The following is a 20,097-nucleotide window of genomic DNA, read 5'->3' as shown; positions in this document are numbered from 1 at the left end:
AGTTTATTCTAAGACGCAATGTATTGCAAATTTTATTATGTTTTAAGCGTGACAAGCAACGTCAAACATACTGATGTCAGCGTACATTGAAGGCAATATTTATTTTGTATGAAAAAGAGGAAGTCTAAAGGATTCATAATTTTTAAAAGTTGCTGAACAAATGTTGGTCAGTTTGAGGAGTACAGCCTTTGGTTTAATTTATTGCTCCTGTTACAGGAAGCACCCTGTATAATCATACAAATTTTAAATAATGCATTTATGGTAACTTTGATTGAAAAACACGGACGTATAATTATTTGACTTAGTGATTGTATGAAATTAGATTTTAAGTTCATTCTCTTAATAAAGTTATAGTTGTAATTTTCTGTTTTATTTAAACTGTGTTAACCACGCCCTTAGAAATAACCACTCAAGTTGGTGTGTTTAATAAAAAAAACTGGCCAGCTATCCGACCATGAAATTTCATGCAAAAAAAATTGAAAATGAGTAGTTTGAAAATGAGAACAAAACTCCGTTTCTATGAGAAGATGAAATGCATTTTGCATGAAATTTCATGGTCGGATACTTGGCCAGCTTTTTTTTATATTAAACTTTGACATGATGTATATCTAGTCCTGTAATTAGTTTTTCACCTCAGCAGCTCGAACAAGAGTACTTTGCTACATAAAAACAGTGAGCAAAATCGCATTTTGCTCACTGAGTGAGACAAAATGAGCAAAATACGATTTTGCTCACTGTTTTTGAGTAGCAAAGTACCCTTGTTCGAGCTGCTGAGGTGAAAACTTAATTGTTGGTATATCTTAAGAAAACATGAGCGAATAGAGGTAAGTGGTGAAGAAGGAATACATTTTTCGGGTTGTCTAATATGTTCTCACTGCTGAGGTGAAAAGTTTTGTGAACTACACGAGATCAAAGTTATTTACATCTCGTGCGCTTTTGAGTCCCTTACTACGCTCAAGATTCTAAATTAGATTCACTCGCTATGCTCGTGAATCTAGTATAGTATCTTTCGCTTGCACGGGACTCAAAATAAGCACTCGAAGAAATATCAAACTTTGATCTCTTGTTGTACAAATAACTATATATAGCTCCAAAAAAACCAAAAATCGCTGTAAAAAAAGTAATTATGAGGAATTATTTGCGGAATGCCGTATGTTGCCGGTTCATGAGGAAGTAGGGATGTTGCTGGCATTAGAGCAGTTCAATAAAGATGAATTTAAAAACTATATAAATCACCCTAGGTTCACGGGAACAATCAGTAAAAAAATGTTAGAGGTTCCGTCTTGTGGTAAAAATTATTATGGAAAAAGATGTAGGAAGTACTTGATCCCAAAATTGTATAACGAAATACCGTATGATATAAGGGAATGTAAATCATTTAGGATGTTTAAATTTAAAATGAAAATGTTTCTATTAGACAAAATTAAATTAAAGTTACCACCATAAGCAATAAGATGTACTGTTAACAATGAATTAGGCAATTAGCTAAGTTTACCCATCTATGTTTTAAGGGAGTTCCCTCTGCCAACAAACTGTCCTGCAATTTGGCAGAAGAAAAAAATATGTATGTTAGGGTTTATTTCATCTGAATAAACGTTTTTTTTTTAAACGAAAGAAATAGAGCAAAAACAAGTTTTGCATGAGAATCGCGCGTTATCCCGGCATTTTGCCACGGCTCATAGGTCCCGAATTTGGCACCCTGTGTTAGACGGGTCGGAGCCCAGTCAACTCTGGGAACCACTGCGCTAGACTCTAAGAATTCCTTTTCCAGACCTTAGTGTAAGGCCTGAGTGGACGCTCGGAGCGGAGCGTTCGGCGGGGCGTGCAGCGTGGCTGTGGGCTCACGCGTGACGTGAGCAGCGTGCACTAAGGCCGCTCCTATACGCTTGCATTTGTTTAACATGCACGCCGCACGCCTCGCCCCGCTGCACGCCCAACTCGAGCGTCCGCTCAGGCCTTACACTTACGAGTTCTAAACCCTAGAAGCTAGACTGACCTGGCTATACAGCTCGACCGACGACTCCCCTTTCAGCTGGTGTCCGGTCAAGTAGGTATTGTGGCTGCTTGCGATGTAGTACTGGCTTAAAGGTCCCGACATCTCTTTCGCTTGCTCCCGACTTTGGTTTTCGTCTTCTGGAGGTTTTCTGTAGACAACAATAAGAACGATGAATAGAAATAAAAGGGTGGATCAACTATATCTTGTTGTTATTCTGTCCGGTCAGCCAAGAGACAATAGTAGCATAGTTTGAGAAGACATTGTACACCACCTTCTGACACGCTTGGTAGACGACCCTCAATAGAAAGGGTTTATAGTGGAGTCCAGACGAGACAATTTTTCGCCAAACCGATGAAATTGTCCGATTGAATCAGGACGTGCGGACGCAAACGCCAATTTGATTCCCCGATCAAATCAGCAGGTGCGGACACAAAAATGACAATTTTCGAATTAGGAATGCAAATTGGTGATTAAATTGTACGTGTACGGTATGTGTGGACGCTAGATGAGATTGGCGTCAATTATTTTCCTGGTCAAATCAGTCGATTTGCCCAGCTCGTCTGGAGTCTACTTATTATAAGTATCACAAAAAAGCGTGTTCGGTGAATTTAAATGCTTAAAAATCAGGTTTTAAAGAGTGACCCAGGAGAACGTAAGTATGGCAACGAGTGAGAAGTTGATTCACCCACAACACAAGCAACCACCTAAAATGACGCATAAATAAAACAATAAAATTTTGCGAACGCTTTAACCTTTTCGACGCCGTGTCAAAAGCTGTCACGCTGACTCCACGTCACCAGTGTCAAAACTGAAATTGAACTTTATGCATATGCACGTAGGTCGATGTTGCTCTGTGGTCTGTGACCGTTTAATTGGTCTTTGGCGTTGAACTTACGGTGCGGATATATCGGTCATTGGCGTCCAAAAGGTTAACGGCGATAGACAGTTTGGGCTCGTGCACAAATCACGCGACGTTTTTTCGGATACTTTCCGGAGGTTCTTGCTGGCTACCTTACCATATATTACGCGTTCCCGATATAAAGGGTCTTCACAGACAGACGGACGGACAACAAAATTATCATAAGTCTTATAGTATAAAGGGGCCCACTGATTACCAGTCCGCCGGACGATATCGGCCTGTCAGGTGTTCGGAACTATCAACTTTTTGTTCTAAAAAGGGGCCCACTGATTAACAGTCCGCCGGACAGTATCGGCCTGTCAGTTGTTCGGAACTGTCAACTTTTTGGTCTAACTGACAGGCCGATTCCATCCGGCGGACTGTTCATCAGTGGGCCCCTTAAAGATAAAGATAAAGATAAAAATAACTTTATTCAAGTAGGATCGCTTTTGCATCGTCAATGTCTAAATAAGAATTAATACATTACAATAAGGGTCTTTACCTTTTGAGGTACGGAACCCTAAAAATGAACACTGAACAAGAAACACAAAATAAAATGCATTTACATAGTACATGCACTACCCAGATACCGCTGGGGAGACTGTGGAAGCGGATCTGCATCAGCTTCAAGCCGATAATTGGCAGGAAACGGCGCAGGATCGGGAAAAGTGGTGTGCTCTCGTTTCGGAGGCCAAGATCCTCTTTGGGTCGCTGAGCCATAATAGTTAGTTTAGTTAGTTATTTACATAGTAGATGAATACTTACTGAGCAAAGTTATTCCTCCTCTGTTCTGGAACGAACGCATAGTTGTCTTTATCAGTTAGGAACCGTACGAAACCCTCGAACGAGAGGCAGTTCTCGGAGCGAAGCGTGGGGTCTGGCTCATGCCTCTGCGGAGAGAAAACTGTCGTGTTAGGGATAACTCACGCTAGACCGGCCCGTGCCCGGCCCGGCCCATTTTCTACGACGGCTGGTCGGTGATCACGTGGTGATTTCCATAGAAAACGAAGCTCCGGAAGTTCCGGCTCGGCCCCGGACCGGTCTAGCGTGAGTTATCCTTTACGTGTTACAGAAAAATCTTAAACTACGCTCCCTACAGGTGTTCACGGAAGACCAGCGTCAGGTAAGTAACTCCAGTAGGACCCGGCATCATGCTGAGTGTTCACCTTTTTCAGTGTAGTGACAGTGTACAAGTTAGTTATAAGTATTTTCTTTCTTCACTGTGTAAGTACGTATTGTATAACTGTGTACTTATACTGAAATAAATAATATTCTATTCTATTCTATTAAAAATCAATCATTCCGCTACTTGACGCTAGATGTCGACGAACCGACACACAGAACCGCCATGAGGTGGTTGTTTTGACAAAGACAAAAAGGAATCTCGCGACCTAAACGCGTAAGCGCCATGAATTTTACGCCGCTTACGACGTTTTGGTCGCGTGGTAGGTACAGGTTGCGATTGCGACAATTTTTCAATTTCAAAGTGGCTTCTCTATTGGCAATGTGCGAAGTCGGTGGAGGGGGAAGTGGCGCTGATCGTCACAAACACAGGTAATATTATGGAATGTCCGATATTAGTACTAGCGGCAGCCGCTTGAACTAATTTACTCCATAAGATTTAACGTAGAAAGTCCGACAAAATGAGGGCAGCACCAGTCGTGCACGTAGCGAATAGTAATAATAACTCAATGGTTTAAATAGTGTAGTCCCACCTGAATAATATCCTTTAGCTGTTGCTCAGTCTTAGGTTCGCTTTGTCGGGTCTCGCAGAACTTGCCGAGGGTGGGCAGAGACAGCACCCTACCGCCAACATCAGGGCAGGCTCCTGCCAAAGAGAATTTGAAATAGAGGCGGATGTCACAATAGCGATGATGACACATGTTGAGTTTTATAACAAAATTTAGTAAAATAGATAGCAAACGAGCAATTTATCACAATAATGTGGATATTAAAATAAAATATTGAAAAATTACAAAATTACAGGACCTGTAAGTTTCAAAATTTAAGTTTTTTTTAACTTCCAATAACGATAAAAGTAAGGGTACCATTCGATTCCTTACATTTCATCCAAAAAAATATTGTATAGCAACTATATACATAAACGCAATATTTCACCGACAAAAACGCAATTTTCTTGTTTTGTCCATACTACAAGATGGGCGATGACGTCACGGCCTCTGGCCGTTTTGTATAGGCGTTTCGCGAGTGACGTGCGACTGTCGGACTTTGACTACAATTCCTGACTTTTGTGTTACTTTAATGCAATGGGTCCCATATAGACATTTGATCCTAAAAACAAACCCGATCGATTGATACCATAAAAAAAGATTAGTCATGTAGGCTATTATGTAGCCACAGTAAGTTTACTGCCATCTTTCGACAGAAGATTAAAACTGTTAGAACGCCATTTGATTTGATCCTTATTCTTTCACTGATATCATAGAGAAATATAGTAAGACAAGAGTGCTCACTCCATACATCAGTTTTGATATAAGACTAGAGCATAAGACTTTCCGGTCGGTGCTACATCTATTGCCAAGTAGCAGTACTGATAGTTCCGCTACTCGATGTTAGATGTAGACACTGAAATTAATAGTCTTTTTGGTATCAAAGCTGATGTATGGAGTGAGCAATGTATGTATTTTTTTCTCTATGCTGATATGTAACGTGTTAATTTGTTAAAAGTCAAAAATTAACGCCATCTACTCGAGACTAGGACAAAGGTATGGTGCAATATTTTCGAGCGATGGCGCCATACCTTTGGCCTACTGTCGAGTAGATGGCGTTAATTTTTGATATTTATCACGGTTCGTGAGATACAGCCTGGTGACAGACAAACGGACAGACGGACAGTGGAGTCATAGTAATAGGGTCCTGTTTTTACCCTTTGGGTACGGAACCCTAAAAACATGCGAAGACAAATATACCTGGTAAGGCAGCAGCGGCGAGAAGGTCAAAGGCCTTTTTTCTGGCAGTTTTGTCGCTAGGCGGTTCCAGGTCTAAAGACCCGTTTCGTGTCAAAAGACCTGTAGAGAAAATGCATGTTTTATGAAATATTTGTTGGTTTGTTTTTTAAGTAGCCATACTAGGATACGAATATAAATTACTAGCTTTTTCCCGTGACTTCGTCCGCGTGGTGTTAGTAGTTTAGTTATTTTTGATCCAATCTGCTTTTTATCGATTCCCCGTACAAACTTCCACCCCCCTTTTCACCCCCTTAAAGGGTGACTTCTGGGATAAAATCCCCTATGTCCTACCCTATGTCCTTCCCCGAGACTCAAACTATCTCTATACCAAATTTTAACTAAATCGGTTCAGCGGTTTTTTAAGCGTGAAGAGGTAACAGACAGACAGACACACTTTCGCATTTATAATATTAGTATGGATAAACAGAAATAGATAATGTCATACACTAAAGAAAAAGTGTCGAAGTCCACGTGGCCGAGGCGGGAATCGAAGCTGCGTCTTCAGTTTACGTCCTGACCACTAGACCACCCGGCCACAGCGGTACCCGTCCCAAATTCTCTGGTGTATGCCTTTCAAAGATAGCATAGACCAGAGAATATTAGGTAACTTACCCGTTCTGAAGGCAGTTTTGCTTCGGAACAGTTCGGGTGAGCTTCGGCTTTTTTCGGCGAGGAGCGGCGACCGCGCTCGAGGCACTGCGAGCTGCTCGAACACGTCTCGCAGTTCCGACCGCATCACCAAGCTGCAGAATAAAGGTGGTTAACCTTTTTGACGCAATGACGGATATATCCGCACCATAGGTTCAACGCCAAAGACCGATTAATCGGTCACAGACCACAGAGCAACATAGACCTACGTGCATATGCATAAAGTTCAATTTCAGTTTTGGCATTTCAATGACGTGGCGTCTGAGTGACAGCTTTTGTGTTTGACACGGCGTGGAAAAGGTTAACCAAAGGATGAAAGGCACTTATTTCTGCCGAGGAAGTTTGACGCTAGAACGCAGCGAGAGCGCCAATAGTTCGAGGCTGAAATGATGCGTTTCACACGAGTTGAACACTCTATACTTTTCATTTCGAATACAAAGAAAGTAAACTAAGACTAAGTATACATTTTTATGGTATATCTTGAGGGTGCTTTAAATTTCTTAGGCAAAAGTGTCGTTATTTATGAAATGGGAAGTTAAATGTCAGAATAGAAATTGTATAATAACGCCATTTAAACCCAAATTTCAAATGCTTATTGTAATTTTTTTTTATCGTACCTAGTACCTAACTTGGAACGTAAAGTGCACCAGTGCAGAAACGTATCATTTTCTGCTCAAATTTTAGATACAACGGCCCTCTTTCAGAGCATGAGAAATGAAAAAGGTTTTTTTAATTTCTCATGCTTTGAAAGTGGGTCGTTGTTGTTCTAAAACGTGAGCAGAAAATGAAACTGTACTGGTCCCATTCATGGCCCATTCTTATTGCTCGTAAGGCCAGTCGTGAGATATCTGTCAATGCCTAAATTAATAATCAAGAAATACTACTGAAGTTAATACTTATATATATATCTAACGTGTTACCTGAAACTCCGAAACAGTGCAACGAAGTCCATGAAGTCGAGTTGCGTGTCGTAGCCCACGGACCCCGTCCGTAAGTGTTTTAGGTTCTCCCAGAACCTCTCACTGGTTTCCAGTCTTCTTAAACTGGAAGCAAAGAAAACTCTTTCATGTCTAATAGACCGTCGTGATCTTAGCAGTGATAGTCTGTTCGAAAAGAGAAGAGTCGTGGAATGTTTTTATACCTTAAAATGTTACTTTTGTATGTACACTAAGTTTATCACAAGAAAAATATTGATTTATGAATGTATGGGGCCCCATACATTCCACGATTCTCTTTTTCCGCACAGACTCTAACAAAAATTCTAACCAATTGTTTATGCCCTTGTACAGTTGTTTGTATAAATGTCGGAAGCCCGTGTTGATCGAAGGATTTTCAGGTTAGAAATTTAATAATCTCAAAAGTAGTGCCAAATTTAATCTGAGTAACTGTGCACTGAATTATAGTGTCGTTTACGTATAATATTATTGTAGGTTTTTCGCCACTGGCCACTTGTTAGTAACTGTCCGCCCTAAATTATAAATGAGTTCTATTCATCTATAAACAGAATTAATTTTAGTATAAGGTTTCAATAACTGGCCAGCCTTCAATAACTATTAGCCACCTTATATTAAATTAAATTCTGTTAGCCACCTTATATTAAATTAAATTAAATAGGTATATAGGTAATTCATTTTTAGTTTAGTGTAGCCAGTTACTGGCGAATTACCCTACTAAAGTTTTGGATAACTTGATACATATGTCGCTTAACTTCAAACTCGGGTAAATCCATTCGACCTTCTCAGCAAATATCTACCCTATTACCTTTTCTTAATAACAAAATCGCTTAATCTGACAGATGGATTTTCCCGAGTTTGAACGTAGCCTATTGTTATAATACACATACCATATTTTTAAACGAAAAAATACCCACCTATTCCTATTGGGGGATCCACCCATTATACTAGTGGCTGCGGCCGTGAGACTGCTGTGCCGTGGTGCAGCGGGGTGGTGCTGGCTCATTGCTGCCGAGTATGAACTGAAACAGTCATTAAGTTTAAAAACCGGCCAAGTGCGAGTCGGACTCGCGTTCCAAGGGTACATTAAGTCCGACTCACGATTGACTGCACATTTCTAATAGGTTTTCCTGTCATCCATAAGTAAAGAACTATTTTGTGTATTTAGTTATTTAGTAGTAGTTTCGGAGATAAGGGGGGGCGGGGGAATGTAAATTTTTTGACTATTTTCTTGAATAACTGCTAAACTATAAATCCTAAAATTATAAAAAAAATATATTTGAGATTCATACAATGAGCTCTTTCATTGGATATGTAACACGATATAGTTTGAAAAACTTTATTTTTTAATTTTCTCATTTACCCCCCAAAAGTGACCTTCATGTTCAAAATTCATTTATTTACGTTACATGTCCGTCTTTGGGTCACAAACTTACATATGTGTACCAAATTTAAACTTAATTGGTCCAGTAGTTTCGGAGAAAATAGGCTGTGACAGACGGACGGACAGACAGACAGACAGACGCACGAGTGATCCTATTAGGGTTCCGGTTTTCCTTTTGAGGTACGGAACCCTAAAAAGGAACCTTGAACTTATAAAAGGTCTGTCCGCCCTCGGAATACCCAACTGGCGTGAAGTGGCGCAACATAGGGCAGAGTGGGCGCTCTCTTGTCAGAGGCCAAGATCCTTTTTGGCTCACTGAGCCAGTGTAGCAATAACCGTGTGCTGACACTTGGCACAGTTGATCAATATGTTGCTTCCAGTGGATCAAGACCGGGATTCATCAAGAGTTAACTCGCATTAAGTCATTAGAATCCTTTAACTTTGAATCCATATTTTTCAAAACCAACCAAATCAAGAATCAAATTGCGCAGTAAGTACATCACCATCTATTTTAACTGTCAAATTGGGGGCAAGATTTTTTCTTAGACTTTACTACTACAACTCTTCGCTTCTCTTCTTCCTCGCGTTATCCCGGCATTTTGCCACGGCTCATGGGAGCCTGGGGTCCGCTTGGCAACTAATCTCAAGAATTAACGCAGGCACTAGTTTTTACATCTACAATTGTTTGGTAAATGGGTCTCTAGTGTTTCCCAAAAAGTTTTAAGGCATAATGTATTGTTTGCCCGCATTTTCGTTAGTCATAATTCATTTGGTTCAGAAACGCGTCACTTTTCAGGATTGCCATAAAACAAACCTAACCTAACCTAACCTATCTATAGCATAGGATAACCTTACGAAAATCCTGAAAAGTTAACGGTTTCAGTTTTATGACTAATGATAATATGACAAACAATACATTATGGGGCCTGATTCGGATTTTGAAATAGACATCTGTTAGATATCTTTTAGACATCACCAAGATACGATAACGATTTATGTTTAAGATGTAACCTGTCAAATTTGACATTTCCGCGATTCTGATGATACTCTTGAACGATTTCCACAAGATATGACTTAGAGATCCAATTCACATCTAATAGATATCTAACTCTATCTAACGTAAATGTGACATTGGTTGCCCGAATTGCGCTGCAAAAGAGAACTGGTTGAAATCTAAACTATAACGTATCTAGAATGGATCTAGTAGGTACGTGTCGTTTCTTGTGAATATCTTGAAGTTCGAATACGGCAGTATCAGCCATATTCGAACTTTAAGATACGTCAAATACTAGAGATTGAAACGATATGGATTGGATATGTCAGTGTCAAACAAGTGTCAAAAGTGACGCGTTTGTTTGAAGAAACGTCACTTTTGACACTGACATATCCATTCCATATCGTTTCAATCTCTAGTATTTGACGTATCTTAAAGTTCGAATATGGCCGTATGACTTAAAACTTTATGGGAAACAAAGTGACCCCGTAAATACGTACCTATGTCGAGGTGATCCTTGTATGACCGCCTCGTCTTCACTCCTCGTGCCCGAGGTGTGCGATGAACCGAAATTTTTAGGTGAACTAGTCTTCAGTTCCGAAGCCGATTTGTTTTTCTGAAAATAGACGTTTATTTTAATATTCAAATTCTCAAAACCCAGCGCTTCGATTGACAAACGACAATATCTGTATGGTATTTGCTGAAAGGGTCGAATGGATTAACCCGACTTTGAAGTTAAGTGACACGATTTTGCACTACATCTGTAATAGATTGTTTGGTGGGTATCGTCTTGGGTCGTCCCATTCGTTTTTCGTCAAGTTTTTAAATTAGTCCTATTCTGCTTTCGTCACGCATTCTACATTGAAAGCCAGTGACGATTGTGACGAACTAATTTAAGAACTTGACGAAAAACGAATGGAACGACCCAAGATGATACCGTTTGGTGAATTCTTATGTTTGTATTTTTTCCAATTGAAAGAAAGAAAAAAGAAAAAGAATACATTTATTTAACGCCACAAAAAAAAGGCATGCAGACATAAAAAAAAAACATTTGGACGCTAAAATAGGATCCCCACTCTGCCCTGCTAATAGTAAGTGCAGTACGACTTGCATGAAAATCATCGTTTAAATAAAGACCTTATTCAAAGAGAACAAGATAAACAATTGCATGACTTTTGTGGCAGCACTCAGCATGCCAGAATTGAATCCAATTGTATTTTTTTAACTGGCAGACAGATAGGGTTCAATAATCGGATAGTAGTTTTGTTTGTATGTATGTATGTATGTATGTCACTTTATTGCACGTAAACAAGTTTACACAAAACAGAAACAACAGAGTAAAATATGTAAGTGTATGTGAAAAGGCGAAGGCGAAGGTGTATTTATTTATTTATAGAGACACAGCTGAAGAAGTCCCCACCTTAAATTTAATGCCAGAACTCCTTATGGCGTCCGAGTGTGAATCTGTGAAGGCCCCTTTGACTGGTGTGGAGTGGGACGAGCTGCCGCAGGTCGACTCTCGCCCACCGAACACCTGCAAATAAATATGTTTAATTAAGGCCCTGTGGTTGTGGTTAGACCTGGAACAGCTGGAAATAATACTAACCCGAATAGCGACACTGACGAGAGGTTCACAACAGCACCCGTCCTCATAATAAAGCGCCGTGTATTTGTTACTTACACCTGGACTACTTCTGGAACTGCTGGAGTGCTAAATATGAAGCAAAACACACCTAACTGACAGTAAGTTGACCTCGTAGTGTAGCGCCGTGTATTTACCAGTTAGACCTGGAACTGCTGCAAATAATACTAACCCGAATAGCGTCGCTGACGAGCGGCTCACAGCAGCACCTGTCCTCATAATACAGCGCCATGTATTTGTTACTTACACCTGGACTACTTCTGGAACTTCTGGAGTGCTAATACTAAGCAGAACACACTCAACTGACAATAACTTGACATCGTATTATATCACCGTGTATTTACCAGTTAGACCTGGAACTGCTGGAAATAATACTAACCCGAATAGCGTCACTGACGAGAGGTTCGCAACAGCACCCGTCCTCATAATACAGTGCCGTGTATTTGTTCTTCAGCCAGGCCAAGCTCCGGTCCGCCAGCTTGGCCTGGCTCATGAGGGCTCGGATCACAGCATGGAGGCCCACTGCCCATACCCTGGAGACAAGGAGGTGCTGTTAAAGTGGTAACAGACTATCGCACCGCTTACCACTTTTACATTCTTTGAGTTATATCAGATTGATTTTTGAAGGAGAGTCTGAGACTAGACCATATTTTGTATGGAAACATGGAAAAACGATAAAACTTTAATTGACCTAAAATGACTCCAAGAATTAAGAAAATTATCCAATTCTGTGAACTAAAAAACTCAGGCTATAATGGGTATAAGCGGAGCCTACTCTTTTAGAACGCAACCGGGATAACTTAAGGTGGAACCATGGACCTAGAATATTACGGACGGACTGTCACCTAAGACAAACTGTGACACTGCAATGGCGGACGGTTTGAATGTGTGCGTGTAGACGAGTGTTACTATGTAACACAAATTCTCCCCTAATGGTGAAACAATTATTTTTAATATCGTCCTTGTTTTCAAATAAAAAATTTAGGACAGTTTTACGTTAGACAATAAAAAAGGTGTGTACGTATCTGATTTTATAGGTCTTGAAAATGCGCAATATTGCACAATTACTTTGTGCAAACATTATTTTCAATACCTAATGATATTTAGCATCGTAATGAAATCAGTTCGTCATGTTTTTTTAATTTATACATTTAACTTGAAACATATCTGGTTTTCAACAAAAAAAATATAATACATAACTAACAAACGTTAACTATCAAACATGCATGTCTAATCTCCTTAGTATCGGGAAATTACCATACCGACCTAGTTTGAAATGCACAATCAATAATTTAACCATTTACCTAAATGATCTCTTAATACATAATGATTTAATAAGAAGGGTATCAATTACCCTACTTTCGGGAAATTACCCTATTCATGTTTCTGGTCACACTCCTGTTTTGCAGTTTGATAATTTATAAACAACAAATTATCGTGATTTTACGTACTAATTGATAAACTTAAGTATGAAAAGTTATTCCGTGACTTTTTTTCTTTCGATCGGTACAATTCTAGCAGGATTTAACTACGCATGCCGGCATATTTTATATTTTTCTTCGACATGTTTACTTTAATGACGTTTCGATTCGTCTGACGGCAAACTGGTGGATGTGGGCTGTCAATGTGTGTGTGTCACGCGTAAATACTATGAAACTGGTGGATGTTGGAATCACAGTTGTGTTGTAAGCGAAACTCTGTCCGTAATATTATAGGTTCATGGGTGGAACGTATTTTGAATTTTTAATTTTTTACAAATATTTGAAAATGAAATGAAAATGACTTATTGGTTACTTAATAGGTTTTAACTAGAACCAAAAACCGGCGAAGTGCGAGTCGGACTCGCGCACGGAGGGTTCCGCACCATCAACAAAAAATAGAGCAAAACAAGCAAAAACACGGTCACCTATCCAAATACTGACCCCGCCCGACGTTGCTTAACTTCGGTCAAAAATCACGTTTGTTGTATGGGAGCCCCACTTAAATCTTTATTTTATTCTGTTTTTAGTATTTGTTGTTATAGCGGCAACAGAAATACATCATCTGTGAAAATTTCAACTGTCTAGCTATCACGGTTCGTGAGATACAGCCTGGTGACAGACGGACGGACGGACGGACGGACGGACAGCGGAGTCTTAGTAATAGGGTCCCGTATTTACCCTTTGGGTACGGAACCCTAAAAATGGAACCTTCTTTTAAGTAAACAATAGGTACTTGTGCCATAAGGCTCCGCTCTTCCATTAATTACAAGGTTTACCATAATTAATAATTATCTTAAATCTTAAGCTTAGATGGGCACTTTCAATTAAGAAAACGAAATCACATTTTAATACATATTACCTTGCATTTTGTCCTGTGTGTGTGTGTGTGTGTGTGTGTGTGTGTGCGTGCGTGTGTCTCTGTGTGTGTGTGTGTGTTTGTGAGTGTGTGTGTGGGTGTGTTTGTTTGTGTGTATGTGTGTGCGTATTATAATTACCTATATAAATAAGCGGGCAGCATAAAGTGCACAGTCCGGTTGTCGCTCAGCGTCCTCCCGTACACGAGCGAGATGACGTGCGTGCCGTGCGCGCCGTCGAGGCCGAAACGTCGAGCCGTGTGCGCAAGCTCCGCCAGGTCCCGGGGCTCCAGGAGCTTGCCGTTTAGACGCATGTCTTTCACGAATTGTAGGTCGATGAAGCTGTCGACAAAATATTTTTTAAACATTTAATTGTATGGTTAAATGGGAATGAGCGTTTTCCAAAAAAAAATGTACATTTCATTCATGTCTTCAAAATATTGACTTCTTGGGCTCATTTTACTCAGAATCATTTGTACATTCACGCCTCATACATGAAAAAATGTGTCCCAAGATTTCCTTTCCAGATCGTCACATTTTTGTATGAATATTTTTTTTTATTTGGATGAACGTGACGCACTGGAAATATATTTTTTCATACAATATTTTGGGACACATTTTTTTCATGTATGAGGCGTGAATGTACAAATGATTCTGAGTAAAATGAGCCTAAGAAGTCAATATTTTAAATACATTAATGAAATGTACATTTTTTTGGAAAACGTTCGAATAGATACCTACTGGATATTGCTCTGCGTAGAGGGCGCCACTACCACAATCCATGACAATCTGAGGGTCTACCGCAAACGAGAGAGTCGAAATTTTGTTATCTAACCTCTCTATCACTCTTGCATATTCGAGCGAAAGAGGCAGATAGCGAAGTTTCGATTTACGCATTTCCAGGTAGGCCCTTTGTAAACAAATCGCCTTGATGTATCAATGTCATATTTTATTGTACTAAAGCGTTTCGTAAGAAGATATCATATTTAGTTGAGTCGTATGAGTCAAAAGTATGCGATTACAGTTTGGTATACGAAGTCTTAAGTCGATGAGTAGAAAAGATACTAGATTCTGTAACGAAATATATAGTTTGTCAAAGGACTGTCTCATTTCAAACAGACAGAGATAATCATACTAGCTTTGTCTTACACTTGAACTAGCACCCAAAAGAAAAGCATGAGTATAGTTTTTATGGTTCTTATTTACTGACAAATCGGTTTGACTAAATATATAATAATTATGCGAGAAGAAATCCGGTGTAAGGCCTGAGTGGACGCTCGAAGCGGAGCGTTCGGCGGGGCGTGCAGCGTGGCGTCGGGCTCACGCGTGATGTGAGCAGCGTGCACTAAGGCTCCTATACGCTTGCATTTGTTTAACATGCACGCCGCACGCCGCGCCCCGCTGCACGCCCAACATGAGCGTCCACTCAGGCCTTATCCGAGCGTCCACTCAGGCCTTACACTTACCCCTCCTCTCCCACGATGCCTGCTTCGTTCTCATGCGCCAGATTTGCTGTGTATTTCAGGGGTATCACTTCTTCGGGGTTGTATGATAAGCTGACTTCTGTCTGCTGCACGTTTTCCGACGGGGTTTCACCTAGAATAATAATGAAATGTTATAATGTTTGCCAGTTACTGTAGGTGCAGGTGGTTGGTTTGTTAGCCTTGAATTACTATTTATAGTAGTTTGTATTACAAGGGATCAAAATGATATATTTCCGTCAAGGGCGTACATTGAATCCTGAATGAAGCGATATAAAAAAATAATGTAAAAAAATGTAAAAATAGTGTGCTAGAACAGAAAAGTGTTACTTTGATCATCCTAGCAGGGAGGAAAAGTGCCACTTTGATCCCTCTTAGCAGGGAAGAAAAAGCTCTTTTCCGAATAGGTCGTGTGAAAAATATTTTGCTTTTTGTCAATGATAAGATAAAGATAAAAGATATTTATTCGTGACGTTCACAAAGCATGTACAGACAACCACGACAAGAAAAGAAGAAATCATTAAGTGTGCATCACGAAATGGACCCAACTCAGAATAATGCTAGCTATACAGCCAGTGCTGGTCTTCCGTAGGGCCCAGTCGGTGATGCCACGACAGATAACACATAAAGATACATAAAAAACATTACAAAAATACACAAAAGGAATAATTAAGAAAACTCAAACAAAAAAATGTATACGAAAAATTATTAAGAGAACAAAAAGAGATATACAAGATAAATAATTAAGAGAAACAAATAAATCAGTAGATTAAAAATTATGATGAAGGAAGGAAGGAAGGGTTCCAAAAAGTGAAATCGGTACCAGAGATAAGATGTCTTTGATGATAATGATTATACTACAGTGCTTCGTTCTCGATATATAATTTACCATGTAGTATCTTTATGTTACTAGGCAACGAAACGCATTTTTAGAGCTAGATTTTAAAGCTGAAACAATAAAAAAGTTATTCCTTGTCTATGCATATTCTAGCTCCACAGACAATCTCACTTTTTATGTCCCACTCATACAATCAGATGAAGAAATCCAAACCGGAAAGGAAGCCACCTGCACGGAAATAACGGTATGTCATGGTGGCAGATTAACACATTTTTCAAAATGTTGGAATCTCATTACTAATGATAAGTCTATACTATCACATATTCAAAATGGCTATCATATACCTTTTGAATGTTTACCATTTCAAACTTGCCTTCCAAGAGCTTATCAACCTAGTTCAGAGCTTGAGAGTCAAGATATGGAATCGGCAATTGTTAAACTCCTGGACTTAGGAGCCATATCAGTTTGTGAACCAGTAGAGGATCAGTTTCTATCCTCAATTTTTCTCATCCCTAAACCTAATGGCAGTAAAAGGTTCATATTGAACTTAAAGAATTTAAATAAATTTGTGTCAATAGCCCATTTTAAAATGGAAGACCATAGGACGGCTGCGGCAATGATAAATAAGAATAATTACTTGGCTAAAATAGATCTTAAGGAATCTTATTTACTTGTGCCCATTAACAAAAATGATAGAAAATACCTACGTTTCTTCTACAATAGCCAGTTGTATGAATTTGTAGCATTACCATATGGGCTTTCTGTAGCCCCATACATTTTTACAAAAATTATGAGAATTGTTGTAGCACACTTACGAGAGAAAGGTTATAAAAATGTTATTTATCTAGATGACATACTGTGCATAGGTTCAAATTATAAAGAATGTTTAGACAATGTCAAACAAACTGTATCACTTCTACAATGTTTGGGGTTTGTAATAAATTTTGATAAAAGCAATTTAGAACCCTCAAAAACATGTAGTTTTTTAGGATTTGTGTACAATACAGGCAGTATGAGAATGGAATTACCTATGGAAAAAAGGAACCATATTAGTAAACAAGTCAAAAAATTTCTTAAGTTAAACAAATGTGTGATAAGGGATTTGGCTCAGTTGTTAGGATTGCTTGTGTCGGCTTGTCCAGCCACTCAGTATGGATGGATATATACTAAATATTTAGAGAGACAAAAATACTTAGCTTTATTGCAACAACATCATAATTATGACAATAGTACAACCTTACATCCAGATACTAAGTTAGATCTTAAATGGTGGGCAGAAAATATTTTTAAAACATCTAGATCTTTTCAGTCCCATATGTATGACCTAGAAATTTATACAGATGCCTCCCGGACTGGCTGGGGAGCGGTGACCAATAATATTAGAGTGAATGGTGCATGGAAGCAAGAAGAACTAAACTTCCATATTAACTACTTGGAGTTATTAGCCATCTTTTTAGCTTTGAAAGCTTTTGTAAAACATAAACACCATTTACATATTTTACTAAGAGTGGACAATAAAACTGCAATATCTTACATAAATCGTATGGGCGGAGTCCAGTTCCCACATTTAAATAAGCTTTCTAGAAGTATCTGGGAATGGTGTGAAGAGCGGAATCTATGGTTATTTGCTTCTTACATAAAATCCGCAGAAAATGTAGAGGCTGATATAGAGTCTAGGAAAACCAATACTGATACTGAGTGGGAATTAAATAATAATGTTTTTGAAAACATAAAACAGCGACTAGGAGTTCCAGATATAGACCTTTTTGCATCCCGGGCTAATGCTAAGTGTCCTATATATATAGCATGGAAACCAGACCCAGATGCAACAAATATAGATGCATTCACAGAAAAATGGTCTAACTATTTTTTTTATGCTTTTCCACCATTCAGTTTGATATTAAAATGCTTACAAAAAATTAATCATGAAAAAGCCACTGGCATCATGGTCATGCCATACTGGCCTTCTCAACCATGGTTCCCTATAATGCAACAAATGCTCACATCCGAATTGTTGTTTTTCGGACCAGATAAATATCTTCTATTCTCCCCTTTCAGGAGCTGTCACCCCTTACATCAACAGCTTATCCTGGTGGCAGGAATCTTATCAGGCAAGCCATGATAAGACAAGCGGTTCCAACAGTCTCTTTAGATACTATGCTAGCATCACTATCAAAAAACACTTTGAAGCAATATGAGGTCACTTTCAAAATTTGGTGGAATTATTGTCAGAAAAACCAAATAGATCCATTATGCGCATCAGTTCCAAAAATAATGCAATTTTTGTCAATTCAGTTTAATAAAGGTGCATCTTACGGAACTGTTAATTCACACAAATCTGCTCTCTCGTTAATCATTGGTACTCGTATTGGTAAAGATGAACGGATAAAGAGACTTCTTAAAGGGTTTTACAAAACAAAACCACCATCGGCTAGATATAAAATCACTTGGGATCCATGTATTGTTTTAAATACTTTAAAGACTTGGCACCCATGCTCCTCGTTAAATTTAGAAACTTTGACTGTCCGGAATCCAGGACAATTTACACAATTCGATAGCTAAAATACGGGAGCAACGAAAAAGCCGGCATTCACACAGAGCATTTTACTGACAACTAAAAAACAAAAGTATTTTATAAAAAACGTGACAAATATTAATAGACAAAAAGGTATAATCATATAAAACCTATTTCGTCCTCGACATCATCCCCCCCGTGTAGCAAAGCTACACAAATTCTTCGTTCAGTCGAGCTAGCTTTCTGGCGGGCCTCCTTAATATGCCCCCTTTGGTCGCCACGTCAGCCACTCTTACAATTCCATCTCTGCCCGGGAACACTTCCACTATACGGCCTATAGGCCAGACACCTCTAGGCAGGTCAGGGTCAACTACGAGGACAACGTCGTCTAATTTTAAATTGTGACACTGCCTTCCGTCGTTTCTTCTCGGCTTTAGACTGGGCAGGTATTCTTTAAGCCACCTGGTCCAAAAGTGCTCGGACAGTCGTAGAACCTTTTGCCACTCCTTTCTTGACGAAAATACACCATCGTCTAAAACGGCCGGTAGCTGCTGCGGTGAAGAGGTACCTATCAAGAAATGGGACGGAGTCAGGCTTTCATACTCTCTGTTCTCAGTAACGTAGGTTAATGGCCGCGAGTTTACTAGCGCCTCTGCCTCTAGGAGAAGAGTATGGAGTAGTTCCTCTCTGGGAGCCCTTTCTTTTAGAGTCACAAGGAGTGCTGTCTTAACTGTCTTAACAAGTCTCTCCCAACAACCACCCATGAATGGTGACGCCGGAGGAATGAAGCACCATTCTATGTGTTTATTGGCAGCAAAGTCTTGCACTGCGTCGCTGTAAAATTCGCACAGCTGTCTGTTGGCTCCAACAAAGGATGTTCCGTTATCGGAAAGTATCTTATTCGGAAGTCCTCGACGTGCAGTAAAGCGACGTATGCTCATTATTGCAGAATTTGCTGATAGACTTGCTACAATTTCCAGGTGCACTGCTCGCGTAGTCATGCACGTAAATAGGGCTATCCATCGCTTTTCCCGACGTCGGCCGATTGTTACTTCTACCGGGCCGAAATAATCTAGTCCGGTGTTTGTGAATGGACGTTTGTGGTGCTCTAGGCGCACATCTGGTATGTCGCCAGTTGGTGGGATGTGGGGCGTTGCCTTTCGCTTTAAACAGTAGGCACATTTTCGGGCAACCATGCGCACTTCGCTACGGCATCGAAGTATCCAAAATCTTTGTTTAAGTTCGTTAATCACCAGCTCGTTGAAGGCGTGTGCAGCTTCGACGTGGTAGTGCCTTATGAGTAGACGAACAGCTGGGTGACGGCCATCAAGAATAATGGGTGATGTAGTGGCATAGTCAACGTTCTTCATGTGCTTTATACGACTGTCCAGTCTGAGGAGGCCATCTTCATCAATAATCGGGCAGAGAGGATTCAATTTGCTCG

At 39.7% G+C, this 20,097-nt stretch overlaps 1 protein-coding gene across 1 annotated transcript in view; it reads right to left on the bottom strand.

Annotated features, from left to right (window-relative positions):
* LOC134659546 (1-phosphatidylinositol 4,5-bisphosphate phosphodiesterase epsilon-1-like) overlaps positions 1–20,097 on the bottom strand; it is a 165,464-nt gene that overhangs the window by 61,608 nt on the left and 83,759 nt on the right. Inside the window, exons 11-22 of the mRNA XM_063515212.1 lie at positions 15,286–15,415; positions 13,961–14,161; positions 11,864–12,017; positions 11,263–11,376; positions 10,343–10,458; positions 8,382–8,486; positions 7,432–7,554; positions 6,476–6,606; positions 5,825–5,923; positions 4,610–4,722; positions 3,660–3,784; positions 1,997–2,144 (exon numbers count right to left, since the gene is read on the bottom strand). Of these exons, the coding sequence (XP_063371282.1) occupies positions 1,997–2,144; positions 3,660–3,784; positions 4,610–4,722; positions 5,825–5,923; positions 6,476–6,606; positions 7,432–7,554; positions 8,382–8,486; positions 10,343–10,458; positions 11,263–11,376; positions 11,864–12,017; positions 13,961–14,161; positions 15,286–15,415 (1,559 nt within the window). The remainder of the gene's footprint in view (positions 1–1,996; positions 2,145–3,659; positions 3,785–4,609; positions 4,723–5,824; positions 5,924–6,475; positions 6,607–7,431; positions 7,555–8,381; positions 8,487–10,342; positions 10,459–11,262; positions 11,377–11,863; positions 12,018–13,960; positions 14,162–15,285; positions 15,416–20,097) is intronic.

This window comes from Cydia amplana, chromosome 25 (assembly GCF_948474715.1).
Source record: "Cydia amplana chromosome 25, ilCydAmpl1.1, whole genome shotgun sequence".
Lineage (NCBI taxonomy): Eukaryota > Metazoa > Arthropoda > Insecta > Lepidoptera > Tortricidae > Cydia > Cydia amplana.
Note: the sequence above shows the minus strand (reverse complement) of the source record. Positions and strands in the feature narration are given on the sequence as shown.